The 14,799-nt window shown below is 39.6% G+C and overlaps 1 protein-coding gene across 2 annotated transcripts in view; it reads right to left on the reverse strand.

The window, feature by feature from the left end:
• Positions 1–11,999, reverse strand: part of syt7a (synaptotagmin VIIa) — a 136,352-nt gene extending 124,353 nt beyond the window's left edge. The window contains exon 1 of one of the 2 annotated variants that reach the window (XM_051883096.1): positions 11,788–11,999. In XM_051883096.1, the coding sequence (XP_051739056.1) occupies positions 11,788–11,821 (34 nt within the window). In that variant the 5' untranslated portion in view covers positions 11,822–11,999. The remainder of the gene's footprint in view (positions 1–11,787) is intronic. The other variant, XM_051883095.1, reaches the window with a different exon arrangement.
• Between the last annotated feature and the right edge of the window lie 2,800 nt (positions 12,000–14,799).

Below are 14,799 nucleotides of genomic sequence, written 5' to 3' on the forward strand. Positions count from 1 at the left end.
GGTTTCCATTTTGCATGCTTCAGTACTGACTTCTGACAAGAATATGACCTAAAATCTCCTCCTCCCTCTCATTCAATGCCACAGAGCTGAACGTGAGGCTATTTGAGGAGCACACAGACTCTATTTCAGGTGCCCTCACACAATCGCTGTAATTAGCTCTCGTTGTAGTATGTGCGAGATCTCACCACCAGCTCTTTACGCCGAACAACATGGGTCACGTAAACAAAGAGCTGCTAGCATCACAAAGCAGACGTCTCATAATGCCTATTCTTCATGTCATTTTACCGGGGTGGTTTTCCTGCTAATGAAAATGGAGTACGATCACACAAGCATTTTCCCCTCTCTCTCTCTCTCTCAGCTATCCATTTAAATTACACCCATCCAAACAGACTCGAGCATTAGTGTGGACTCACAGGAGTCGTTTTGTCTCGATCCTGCCAACTGCATCTCGTCCAAACACAAGTGGGACACACCCAGGGCAGCAAGACGGGCCAGACGCTGGCAATAAGACTTCAAACTAAATACAAGTGATATTGAGGAGCAAATCCCCACAACTACTTCAGCTTTCTGAAGCTCAAACATTAGAACATGATGTTCGAAACGCCAAGGTCATAAACTACGTTCACACTGTCAGTCCAAATCCGATTATTTGTGTATCCACTTGGAATCTGATTTAAAATGTTTGACTGTCCACATTGTGTATCGCAACTGTTCAGATCCGATTTGTGTGTCCCATGTCGCTCTTTTGTTTTCCGGAATATCTGCATTGGTTTCTATGGCAATGATGTTGCATTGGTAGGTGACTGTAAACCACGCAAAATCCGATCAGAGCAAATGGATTTCCAGAAATGCCATTTGAATAAGATTTCAAACCACATATGAACATAGCTCAAAACGGATCGCATTTCATGTGTTTTTTTTCCCGTTCACACTTGCTAAATCTGATCGGATATGCACAAAAATCAGATTTGGACTGACAGTCTGAACAAGGTTCGATTCCAAGGGAATGTAGGAACTTATAAAAGTTTGAATGCAATGTAAGTCGCCTTGGATAAAAGCGTCAGCAAAATGCATAAATGTAAATGTAGAATTTGCATTTACATATCTGAATGACGCGATTACAATATACACCTCATATTGATAAGTGATAAGTGATAAAAGCCAATAAATTAAATTAAATTACCTAAATAAAATGCCATTTACCCATACATAATAAGACTTTTTGGATTCAGTGCTCAGGGAAAGTTGTAACGTGATGTTCTCCAAGTTGTTTTTCGACCACATAAAAGCCATTTGATTGGGCGTGAAAAAAACAAAACAGAAAAGATGTGTGTATACTATTTTGCATACTTCTGCACTAATCTACACCATTTTGTAGTATAAATGGTGCGAGTAATGTGCATGAAGCATTCATTTAAAAAACACTTCCGTCAATTGTCAAATTTAAGAATTTACACACTATACGGCAGAGTTTATAGTGTAAGTGCATCGTACATCATTTGAGATACAATAAAATCTTTGTACCTTCCACGCAAGATTGATGTTTTCAATCAGAGATGATGTTATTCACAAACCAACCAAAGGGTGTTTAGCTTTCATGTTGTTGTATGAATTTCTTTCTTCTGCTGAACACACACAAAAAAAAGATATTTTGAAGAATATGGGCAACCAAACAGTTGCCTTCCCATTGACTTCCATAGTATGGGGCCCATCACCTGTTTGGTTACTGACATTCTTCAAAATATCTTCTTCTGTGTTCAGCAGAAGAAAGATATTCATACAGTTTTGGAACAACTTGAGGGTGAGTAAATGATGACAGAATTTTAATTTTTGGGTGAACTATCCCTTTAATTCAGCTTGACAAGAACTGCTTTTAGTGCTGATCTATTGACAGCATTTATGGTTTTATGTTGATTGCTGCAGAAAATAATTTTGACTCCTTCCTCAGTTAAAAAACAAGTCACAGTTACAGTAAAGCACTTAAAATTGAAGTACACAGAGAAAAGCACTTTGAGGGTCTAAAAGTAGATATGCGAAGCTCATATTCTTGTTAAAAGCATTTAAAAAGCACTTGTATGTCATTGTCTAAAAATCATCCTTTTTTGCGAATTAACTACTGTTCAAGGCAGATGAATTTCTGGTAATGTACAGTAATTCCTCTGCAGTTTGCTTTTGGTATTCTTGCACAACTGTATCATGCGAAAATTACAGGGATTAAAGGCTTCACATGTCCATAATATGAGATAATTGTAAAATAACTTGGATATAACTTGCTAACTTGAGACTAATGTGAGAGACTAACCTTTGTATTCATGTATAATGCAAGTCTAAATGATAATTTTCATTCTAAGTGCCTTCCTGTAACCATGAAACCAAACAATTACCAATTATATTCTGTGGTATATTTTTGTGGAAGATAGATATCAAGCAACAATGTTGTTCTGCAAAGTCAGACCTCTCTTTCTCTCTCGCATGCTCTCGTTTCCATTGCTTGCTAATCACTTTGATGACTCTTACATCATAATCTAGATTGCTGCAAATTACATTAATGGCCACTGGTGCCACTGATTTGTGAAACAATAAATATTGCTTCAGAAGATATGTTTTCTCACGGAAGATATATTTGCCATCGTGCACTGGGAGTGTTCGGGCCACTGTTTTGATTCAGTCCGACCCCAGGGTCGAAATTAGCATTAATCAATAAGACAGACAGACCTTTAATCGCTCATCAGACTGCCATATCTGATAGCGATGGTTTCCGGCATTTTAAAGGGGACAAATTATGAACAATTATTCCATTAAACCTGCACTTAAACTTCTCAAATTAAAAACTTCTGGACTCAGTGTCCTTCAATGGACAACTTGTGATGGCGAATGCTGTTGCCATCACGACAACCGGAATAAAAAAAATGTAAAACTTGGAAATCTGAAATATAACATGCTCAGTCATAAGGTCACATAGTTCTCTCTGTTCGTGTCGAGCATCTGTGACAATAATTGAATTTTACTGCTGAAGGATGCATGAAAATGAACCTTCGCACTTCATTCAAGGTCATGTACACACTCCCATTTGCCGATAAAATCAATCGCGTGACCGGCCTGTGACAGAAAACGCAACAGATCATTTCTAAAGAATGGTGAGCAGCCACATTTAACTTTGATGCACACGGACATATTCATTAGCTGACAATTTTGGCATCTAATATTCGTTATGATGAAGAGGCTCAAATTCACAATCAATTTCCTGTTTCTCATAAGAACAGGGTAAGATCCAGCAGAGCTTAAAATCAATGCTCTTCCCTCTCACTTATCCTCTATATAATAGCTCGGTACTGGTTTCCAATTACTCTCCCTTGTCGTCCGAGCTCAGGTACTGTGAGTAATATTCTACGGAATGACGGGTCAGAGGAGAGACTCTCAAAGGGTTCTGTGACCATCTTCGACCTGGCTTTTCAAAGGTTTTTAAAAGCTCTTGAAGCTGGAAGTAATACATCTATGGGGGAACAATGGCTCTGTAGCTCTTTGGATGGAGTTGAGACATAATTATGACTATCTAGGGGTGTTTCGATCTCCAATGACTCTGTGTTTTTGAGTTTTTTAAGTCATTCAACTCATCCTTCCTTTGTAAAGTGAGTGACTGCTTTGTGACTTTATCCTGACTTCAAAAACTGTAGCACTAGCAATTTCGACAGAATGTGCACAGATTTCATTGGTTAAACCCACTAAACGAATATGCTTCTTTTGTGAATGAATCAGGGAGAATATGAGACTCTAAGAGGCGCTAAATGAAAATATATTGTTCGTGAACAAACTGAACGCCATGATCAAATCAAATCGAACTAAACGGGGTGTGTCTTTCGTTCAGCCCAAAACAAGTTCAAAAGGTATGCAAATAGCAATTTCTGAACATGTGAAAATGACTGATGAGCATACACAATTAAAATGAAGCTAATTGCCAGTAGCCAATTGGGAATGCTTTGCTTTGGCGTACAACTGGTTGCCCAACACTGTTAAATTATCAATTATCATATAACTCATAATTCATTTAAGCAGTCTATTGTTTTCTATGAATAGATAAAAAGCCAAGCTCAGCAGTCCCATAAATGATTAAAACAATAATAGATTGACACTATTTGTCTTTGCAGATTTGTAGACATGGCAGTTTTACTCATTTATATTATAATAAGACGTGTTGGTTGTGAATAAATGAGTAGGCTTCAGCAGTCAGCCCCTGCTAGTAGATCCTATAACTACACCATTAAAGGATTAGTTCAGTTCAGAATTCAAATTTCCTGATAATTTACTCACCCTCCTGTCATCAAAGATGTTTATGTCTTTCTTTCTTCAGTCCAAAAGAAATTAAGGTTTTTGAGGAAAACATTCCAAGATTTTTCTCCATATAGCGGACTTCACTGGGGTTCAACGGTTTGATGGTCCAGTTTCAATACAGCTTCAAAGGGCTCTACAGGATCCCAGACGAAGAATAAGGGCCTTATCTAGCAAAACACTTTAAATTTATATACTTTTTAACCACAAATGCTCGTCTTGCACTGCTCTGCGATGCGCCACGCATTACGTAATCATGTTGGAAAGGTCACGCGTGACGTAGGCGGAAGTACTGATCCAGTGTTTACAAAGAAAACGTGCAAAGACTAAGTCAAACAGCCTTTACAAAGAAAGGTAAAACAACGATGTCGGACGATTTTGATGTTGGAGGAGAAAAATGAGATGGAGTTTCTCGCACTACCGCGGCATTTCCGTCTACGTCATGCATGAGCTTTCCAACATGATTACGTAATGCGTGGCGCATCACAGAGCAGTGCAAGATGAGCATTTGTGGTTAAAAAGTATATCATTTATTATTTTTTTTTAGAAAATGACAGATCGTTTCTCTAGATAAGACCCTTATTCCTCGTCTGGGATCGTGTAGAGCTCTTTGAAGCTGCACTGAAACTGACATTTGGACCTTCAACCCGTTGAACCCCAGTGAAGTCCACTATATGGAGAATAATCCTGGAATGTTTTCCTCAAAAAACCTTCATTTCTTTTCAACTGAAGAAAGAAAGACATAAACATCTTGGATGACATGGGGGTGAGTAAATTATCAGGAAATTTTAATTCTGAACTGAACTAGTCCTGTAATCGGTCAAAAAGCATGTTTCTCAATTGACATTGTCAATGTGATGCTGGTGGAGGAAAATGTTTTCTGAATTGCTTCTCCAAAATACCCCAAAGTGGCTCAGAAATATTCAGATCTGGTGACTGTGCAGGCCATTAGGTGCACATGGTCCTCCAGAACGGTTTGGTAGTCCTTGGCAGTAATGCCCATCAAGCACATTAGGGAATGCCATGATATTGCAGCCCAAACCATCACTGTGATTCAGTCCGGGTGTTGAGCCTCTTTGGAGCTTCTCCACACCGTAACTCCCACGGATGTGAGAAAAACAGTGAAGGACTCATCAGAGAACAATACATGTTTAACATTGTCCGCAGCCCAAGATTTGCACTGTTGGCACCAATGAAACTGATATTTAGCATTGGCACGAGTGACAAAAGGTTTGGCTATAGCAGCCCGACCATGAATACTGATTCTGGAGCTCCAGACGAACAGTTTTGTTGGAAACAGGAGAGTCGAGGTGCGCATTTAATTCTGCAGTGAGTTGGGCAGCTGTGGTTTTATGTGGGTTAGTACCTGGACATCCCTTTCAGACAGCTTCCTCTTGCGTCAACAGTTACTCCTGTTGGATGTGATTCGTCCTACATGGTGGTATGCCAACATTGCCCTGGATACCATAGCTCTCGATACACAAAGACTTGCTGTCCTGGTCACAGACGAGCCAGCGAGACGCGCAGCAACAATGTGTCCTCTTTTCAACTCTGATATGTCTCCCATTATGTTGTGTGGATTGCAGTATTTTATGTATTGCTCTGCTAATTCAACCTTCACACTGCTCTAACTGAAGGAATGTAAAATCAGTGAAGATTGGCCACCAGGCCACACATATATAGATGTAACGGAGGCCAGCTAGTAGTTGCTGTGCAAGTAAACCTCACTTCTCTGATCTCAAGAGATGCTCTAGCGATTGACGTTAGAGGTTGAAGTCTTTAGCCTCCTTGTTAGAGAGTCCGACTTCAACGCCAGAGACCCAGGTTCGAGGCCTGCGCAGAGCAGGGCGAGTAGGACCTGGGTGAGGGGTTACATTGGTGCCGTGACCCGGATGGGAGTGAGGTTTAGGGGGGTGAGTGTAACGGAGGCCAGCTAGTAGTTGCTGTGCAAGTAAACCTCACTCCTCTGATCTCAAGAGATGCTCTAGCGACTGACACTAGAGGTTGCAGCCCTTAGCCTCCCTGTTAGAGCGTCCGATTTCCACGCCGGAGACCAAGGTTCGAGGCCTGCGCAGAGCGGGGCGAGTAGGACCTGGGTAAGGGGTTACACAGACGTGAAACATCCAACACTATATTAGCCAGTGTTTCAGTTTCATTGTCCAACCCCTGTATAAGCAACATTTATATTGCAAAAGATTCATTATATTACACTAGATGTTTCACTAGTGCCAGATCTTTTTGGAGGGTTTTAAATGGATTTTTCCATGTTTATGGCTCAGTTGATTGGATTAAAAATGTGTGCTCATAAAGCAAAGATGTAAGCATCCAGATCAATCTGCCATTGAATTGAATGTGAACGCAAACTAATTGATGCAACCTACTGGAAACATCTGAAATCAAACCAAAAGACTCAAACCAAAATCAATGAAAATCCACAATACAACTACATATGGAGCATATACATATTGTATAACATTCACAACGAGGTCTTGGCTATAGCTGTACAGTGTTTAGTGAAATACGTTTAGTCCAAGGATTTAACATCTGTATTGGTGGCAATTAACGAGCAAACGCTGTTGATTTGACACTGCAGTCGCGCAAGATTTAAATACAGCTGTTCATCATGAAAAGTCTATGGCGGCGCAGACAGTTTGTCTCTTTTTATTTCTTTCTCTGTTTGTCTGTGTCTCTCCATCGCTCTCTCTTTTTCAGATCAACAGGATTGCATGAATAATGCATGAACTGTCAATCATTTCAGCACATTATACCCCTCCTGTCATCTTCTGTGCCTCGGTGACACATCCATATTTACACTCATACACTTTTTTTCACCGTTTGGTCCATTCCCTCACTTATCATCTGCAATCTGCCCACTTCTTCACTCAATACAATCACACACACACAAACCTATCCAGCATGAGGGGCCAGTTGGACATGATAAATGAAAACCAATTCTTGAACTTTTACATTTAGTCACCCAATCTTTAATATTTGGTCCATCCTTGTGAGTGGCTCCATATATCAATGGCATCAATCGAAGAAACACACACGGATGCAATAATCAATAATGGACCTGATTTTGTTTCTTCATTCCCTAAACTGTATCGATAAAGCCCTACAGATGCAATCAATGACTGTCAGGCACTCCACACAAGAGGTTTGCTTAGTTTAAAGCTCCAATCAAATCACATTTGCATTATCATCTGTATTTCATAAAAACGAGTCATTAAAGGAAGAGTAACAAGCATGAAAGTTAAATATGTCTTATAGGAACAGTAGGAGAGGGGGTGAGGCTCCAGATTGTGTTTACACTTCTTTACAGTCTGCTAGTGATATTCGTTCTTCTAAACAAGTTATCTCAAATATCTTATTATCTCATTGGCGTTTTTAATCGAACACAATTAGTAGGTCATAAACCCACAGTTGTGATCATTCATGTGATAACGTTTGCAAAAACATCTCTTTATCAACTAACTCATAAAAATGACCTAGAAACACGTCAACTGTAATAAAGCTTGTTCCACTTTGAAACGTGTGTAGAATTAAAGCGCACGGCTACACAAAATCGCCTGCAAAATACTTCGTCAGTTATCTCCATCAATCACAACCAAATCAATTAAACCATCAACAAACAACATGCGAAGGCTTTCGGTTACCTGACTGAAGGTAAATCCCGACTGAGTGAGTGCACCTGCTGATCCACTGTGTACTAAAGGTGGTTTGTTTGTGAAAGAATGGCTGCATCCGAAATCGCATACTTCCGTACTATATAGTAGGCCAAAAACAGTATGAGACAAAAGAAGTATGTCTGAATTCACAGTACTCATAAAAGAGTAGGAAAATAGTACCCGGATGACCTACTACTTCCAGAGAGATTCTGAAGTGTGCATATTATGGTCACTTTACTATCCCATGAGGCCACAGGAGAGGATTTGTGAATGGCAGTGAAACTAACGCTGGTTGGTCACATGATAATGACAACATGGCGGATGTAGTACATCCAGATTACATTCCATACTTTTTTAGCGGTTGTGAAGTAATTACTTGTTCAAATTAAGTACCTACTCAAGAATGTATGTGATTTCGGACGCAGCCAATCAGTGTTGATGAATCTTTTAAGTGAATGAATCGTTCTCAGTCAATTCGAAGCTGTGGTTTCAGGAAGCACGTGACTGCTTTCCTGACCATAGCACGAACCAACAGCATTCGAGCTCATTTTCTTAAGAAGCATTTCATTGGTTGAACATACTGAAGGAATTTAGTAAACGAGTCAGTGTTTTAATCTGAAGAGAAGCACTGAATAAGACATCTCTTGTAAATGAAACGGAACAAACTGGGACGTGACATTGAACAAAATAAACAAGTGATTTTGAAAAATCCTTATAATGACTAGACACTGTTTACCGAGTTTCTTAGGCCATGTGTCCACCAAAGCGTTTTTTCCGAGGCTTGCATATTTTTCCAATTGTTTTCAATGGGAGCGCAGCATTTTTAAAATGCCAGGAGCGTAACGAGGCACTGAGCGACTTTTTCGTTTTTTACCGGTGTTGTGCCGAATTCTGACCCCCGCCAAATTATGACCCCCCTTGTATTGGTAGATTTAGGATTAGGTGTGGGGGAGGGGTTAGGATTAGGGGTGGGGTTAGGATTAGGGGTGGGGTTAGGATTAGGCAATCAGGTAGCGACTTCAACGAGGGGGTAATAATTTGGCAGGGAGTCGAAATTCGGCACAACACCGGTCGCCAAGAGTTGAAGAATGTTCAACTTTGAGTAAAACGCAGCGCTCATCTTTCACTTGTACCCAGCCATCCAATCACAGTGGAGGAGGGGCGGGACAAATACAACACTGACCAATCACCAAGAGCCAGAGCAAATACTTTACATTGTATTGGCATTTTTACATAGAAACAGTACAGAAACAAACTATCTGTGAAATGAGACACTAGAAACACTTCCGCGGATATTCCATATCATAGCAAGCAAAGCGTCTCAACTGAAAAAAACGCTGCGCTGCCGAAGCGCTCTCAAGCTAGGCATTTTCAGCAGAGCACCTAGCATTTTCAGCTGGCTAAAAACACTTAGGTGGACACACAGCCTTGGGGTACGTTTACACGACAACGACTTACTAAAAACAGAAAGGTTTTTCCTTTGCGTTTTTCGCATACAGATGACAACGTTTTCAAAACAATCTCCGTTCACAAGGATCCGCTAAAAAACGACTAAAAACGCTGTATTCTGCTGCCAGGCCAGTAGTTGGCGATGTCACTTTGTAAACGCATGCGCATGAAGTCACCGTTTCCACAAATTCGTGTTTTTGTTGTTTACATGGAGACAATAACGGTATCATTTTCAAAAACTTGCACTTTGACCCCTTATTTACACTTAGACTTGGCGCCGAGACGCGGCACGTTACGGCTGCAGCCCAGAAGCGGCTCGCCACGCCGCTTCACTAAAGAAGCCAAGTCTATTTTTGACGGATGCCGCGTCCAAGCCGCGCAGCTCAAATACAAAATAAAGTCAAAATAATCACCCTGTGAAGACTCCCGCTCATATTTCACAGCACTAGGAGGCCAGAAATTGACGACAAGAGATTCGAAGTTGAAAAACTTGAAAGATTTTTGTCCTTGATGTCCATAACTGGACTTTTAAGTATATTAACTTTGTCTGTAGGCTACAGCAAAATAAAGTATGGCATAGCAATAAACACAATTGAACCGGACAAAATATAACCATTTAGCCATTAAAAACATGAAAAATGTCGGACAGGCAAATCTAGTGGTCTCACGAATCCAGCCGCTTCGCTTCTGAAATGCTTCTGGTGTGAGTTGACACCGCGTAGAGGACGGAACAAAACCACGCCGGAGCCGTAACGCGCCGCAGACACGTGCATTGTAAACAATGGGTGAAACCTGTTTTTAAACGTTTGCGTTTTCAGGCCCCCAAAACGCCGTTGTCATGTAAATGAACGGCCAAAACACATAAAAAGTTTGTTTTTAGTTGAAAATGGTGCCGTGTAAACGGCCCCTGAGAACATTTGCAAACAAGCACAGTTAATTAAAACACAACAAGACTGTCTCGCTCAAGTGAATGACTCAAAATGACGCTCATAACAGACAAAAGATACGGTTGTGTCGCCACCTACAGGCGTAACGACTTAGAAAAGGTCACTGACTGAATTCAGTTCTAAAAGATTCGAATCACTGAGATGAATCTAGTGGGTACATGTTCTGTTAACCTTTTTGGGATGAGGAAAAAAAGCAAAACCTGACTGAACCTTCTCATGGGGATTGTTGACAAATTGACTAAATTATGTCTTAATTAGATTTACATAACAGTAATTATGATAACCTTGCATGCAAACATGGAACATTTCCCTTTACAGTAGCCTATGTTGTGTGATCCTGTTTGGTTATTTTAGGGAACAACGTTCAAGCATCGTTCGATTTATTACGAACACAGATGTTCATTAAATAAAGTGTAACTATATAAATTCGTGTTTGTGGGAAATACAAGTAAATTTGAAGGTGCTGTGGGAAAAATCAAATTAAACACCTTTTCAGTTGCGGGTTTGTCCATCACATTAGCCTGATATTTGAGCACCTTTCCTTTCCAAACCCACACAGTTTAATTCACGCTACGGTTATTATCTTCTCACGGCCATTACCGCATATCAAACACCGTCTTTGGCTCTCGGTAGCAGCAGGTGTTGCTGGCGTAGCCCGAACGCGCCTCCACTCTTAATTCCAGTCACCTCCGTTCCGGAGCCCCGAAGCGAATTCATTTACCGTGGGAGGGACACCGGGGAAAATTGTAGTGGACACCCAGTGAATTCACGGGGAATCACGCTTCGGAAACACGTGGGAGAGCTGACACAAATAACAGCCCACGATACCCCAGCAAAACGCCCACGGAATCATCAAAAAGATTCACAATAACACAAAGATTCGCGTGTAATGATGCGGATAACGAGGCACCTTCTAGCCTGCTTTGAGATGCTTTGACCTTGTGTTTTAGTCATTTGTCCTTCCTCAAGTCTCTTCATGTGAGGATCTATCAAGGACGAAGCGCACAACAAGTAGCTCTGATTGATCCTTCGATAAGAGAGCGTGCACGTATCATTATGCAACACCAGATCTACATGGGACCTCAAATCAAAGTTATATATCAAATACAGCATGCAACAGTAATCGCTGTCAACGCGAATGCCCTGAGAGCGCGCGACAATGTCAAACAGTCATTAGTGTGCGCGCGCGCTTGTGTGTGCGCCTGGACAATGATGTAAAACAAGGGGGCAAAGAAGTGATGACCCCGTGACAGGTGCTTACGATGCGACCGTGCCAGCTACATCACCCCCAAAACCCCCTCGTGCCACCCCACCAGACCTGTCCGCGCCACAGGCGCCAGTCCAAGGTGAGAAGATACTCCTACAAGTTTAATGGCAACAGAAATAAAAGCACTCACCTTTGCTGTACTCCTCCTCCCTGTTCAGATACATGGCTGTAGATTGATGATGGACTCCTGGCTGGATGGTGTGACGTGATTTAAGTGCTTATTGTTACTCCACCGGGGGAAACTCTTGCGGTTCCGTGAGTGTTTATTGTGTCGTTGCTCGGCGGAGAGTCCTCCCAGAATTACGCGCGAGCAGGTTGTCTGCACACATCTACTTTCTCTCTCTCTCTCTCTCTCTCTCTCTCCTTCCTCACACACTCACGGTGACGTGCTTTGAGACATTGCCCCGCGGGTGGGGTGGGCTGGGGTAGAGGATGCTTCATAGCTGTTATTGTGTCTATATGCTTCCATATATAACATCTATCAAAGCTTTGACAATTTAAAATGTTTTTACAAGCTCGGATCACGCAGCCTGAATGGTTTGAGCATGTGCAAAATGTCTGTGCCAGGCTGGCTTGAGATTTATTCATTAAAAACCAACTATAATCTATATTTTTTATTGCACCAGTACTTAAATACTAGTAAGTAATCCAATAGTATCTTTTTATTATAAGTCAAAATATACAACATATTTTTCAATATCATTGGTACACTGTAAAAAGAATTGTTGGCTTAACTTAAAAAAGTAAGTTACCTGGTTGCCTTACATTTTTGAGTTCATTGAAATTAAAAATGTAAGTTCATACAACGAAGGCGATTGGTTTAATCAACAGAAACTCAAGATATTATGTTTTTTGAACTATATTAATTAAGTTGATTTGACTAAAGAAAAATGTTATGATAACAAATCATGAAAATAATTTTTTAGAGTGTATATGGGTCAATGATGTGACGGGTAATTTTTTTGTCCAAAGGCCTTAATGATAATAAAAAACAAAGATATGACATCCAAAGTATGTAAGTTAGTACAACTAGATCTCTTTTATTGAATCCAAAAGGTTTTAATTATATTTTGCTACATATAAAGGTATTTTAAAGATGTTGATGTTATTCGGTTTAACCGTCCAAAGGCCAATACAGCCATTTCATTAGTGATTAAAATATCTTAAAATGTAATAAATGTATATATTTTTTACTCTGGCATGATTTTATAACATCATATATCAACATAGTGCAAAATGGTATTAAAATTATGTGTAGAAGTCGTTGCTTTGTTATGAGAAAGAATGTCCGGAAAAATGAATTTCATTGATGTCATTTGGAGTAACCAATATAAAAAGACCATTTTGGATCAAGTCATGCTGTCAATATCATGTGACAGGATGTGACATCATTCAGACACCTGCAAAGGACCACATGATTGTGAAGCAAAGTAACTAACTCTCTTTTAACTATTTGAAAAATTCATATTTTCACTTGTTCATACGCATGTCCCGAAACATCAGGTCATTCGGTACAACCGCTGTAAAACATGGAAAATGTTGTAATATTTTAAAAACTTGTGCTAAATCTAAAATGTTTGATTGTCCTTTTGCTAGCTAGATAGCGTTGTTTAAAAAATATCGTCATTCGGTAAAAACTGAAATTTTGGTTAAACCGAATGACTTTTTTGGTGACAAATTTTGTCCATCTTGTAAAAAATGACAAAATCAGTGTTAATTGATTATAAAAACCACATAATCTCATTGTTAACACTTAATAAAACTTCAAAAAGAATTATATCTCAGGTTTTATTACACTTTTAAAAACTTTATTTGTTAATGACCCAAATAAGTTGTATATGAAAATATATTTCTTTAAAAACATTTAAATGCTAAAATATATTACAAAATGTACCTTGAGGGGCAAGACAATACATTTTTTGTAAATGCAAAATATATAAACAATATAAATAGTTTGACAATACACAATATACCATATTCTAATATCTAATCATTAAGTCACTAGTATTATTGATAAGAGCAAGTATTTCTTTGCTGTTATAGTGACAACTAACTATTCCACTGATAATAAATTGCAGATTTTTGCCACCAAACTCTGGTAATCTATAGTTTAAATCAATCAAATACTAATTTCCGACTAGTATGTATTACAGTTGTTATTGGTAGCCTACCTATTCCAGTTTTAATAACTATACTAGTACTTATTATTTACTATTTAAATCTGTTTTTCCAGTACCTGTTTATTAGACAAGACTAAACTTCTTACTAGTAACATTTTTAGATAGGATATACTAGTAAAGTTGCAAATCTGACTCACTACATACTGTATGACAAGTTAAAACGCTATTTTTAACTATACTGTGAATATACATGTTGTTAGTAATATTTGGAATAGTACTTGAAATATAAATAAATGGGCCTACTCGTTGTTTTAAATCAATTCGCGTTATCTCGCGCTGGGATGTTTGGATAAACGCGTAACGCAACCCTGTTTCTATCCTTTGAGTATTGAGCAAGCACCTGGTACCGTAGTAATCTGTGAAACACTAACTGAAGCTGTGCTTTATTAACCCGTTGTTGCATAACATCCAATTTATGCACCGGTGGCGCAGATGAGGCTCCGCAGGTAGGGCTGGTCGGCTACTATCCCGATGGGGAAGGAGCCCGTGTTCCCAGCGGCTTCCACCTAATCATCCCGGTTCGCACGCACAGGCAGCGGCCTCAGCGGGCCCTTGAAGAAGAACAGAATGAAAGAACGAATAGACGGGTGAGCGACCGTCCTGTCCCGCAGTAAACCCCTGCGCGTTCACTCATTGAGCACGCCATTCACGCCTCTCAGACAGCCGAGGAGTTGCACGTCAAAGTGGCGTCTTCTAGCGGTTGGATTGTGCCATTACAAGCAGAACTCGCCTACAGTTAAAGGAATAGTTTACACAAAAAAATTTAAAATTGTCATTTTGCTCACCCTCATTTTGTTCCAAACATTTATTATGGTCTTTCTACCGTGGAATTCAAATTTATATATTCATATTTAAAACTTTGAACTTTGAGAAAGAAGTCTCTTCTGATACCAAGGCTGCATTTATTTGATTAAAATACAGAAAAAATGGTAATATTGTGAAATATTATTACAATTTTAAAT

This window comes from Ctenopharyngodon idella, chromosome 24, assembly GCF_019924925.1.
Source record: "Ctenopharyngodon idella isolate HZGC_01 chromosome 24, HZGC01, whole genome shotgun sequence".
NCBI classification, from domain to species: Eukaryota; Metazoa; Chordata; class Actinopteri; order Cypriniformes; family Xenocyprididae; genus Ctenopharyngodon; species Ctenopharyngodon idella.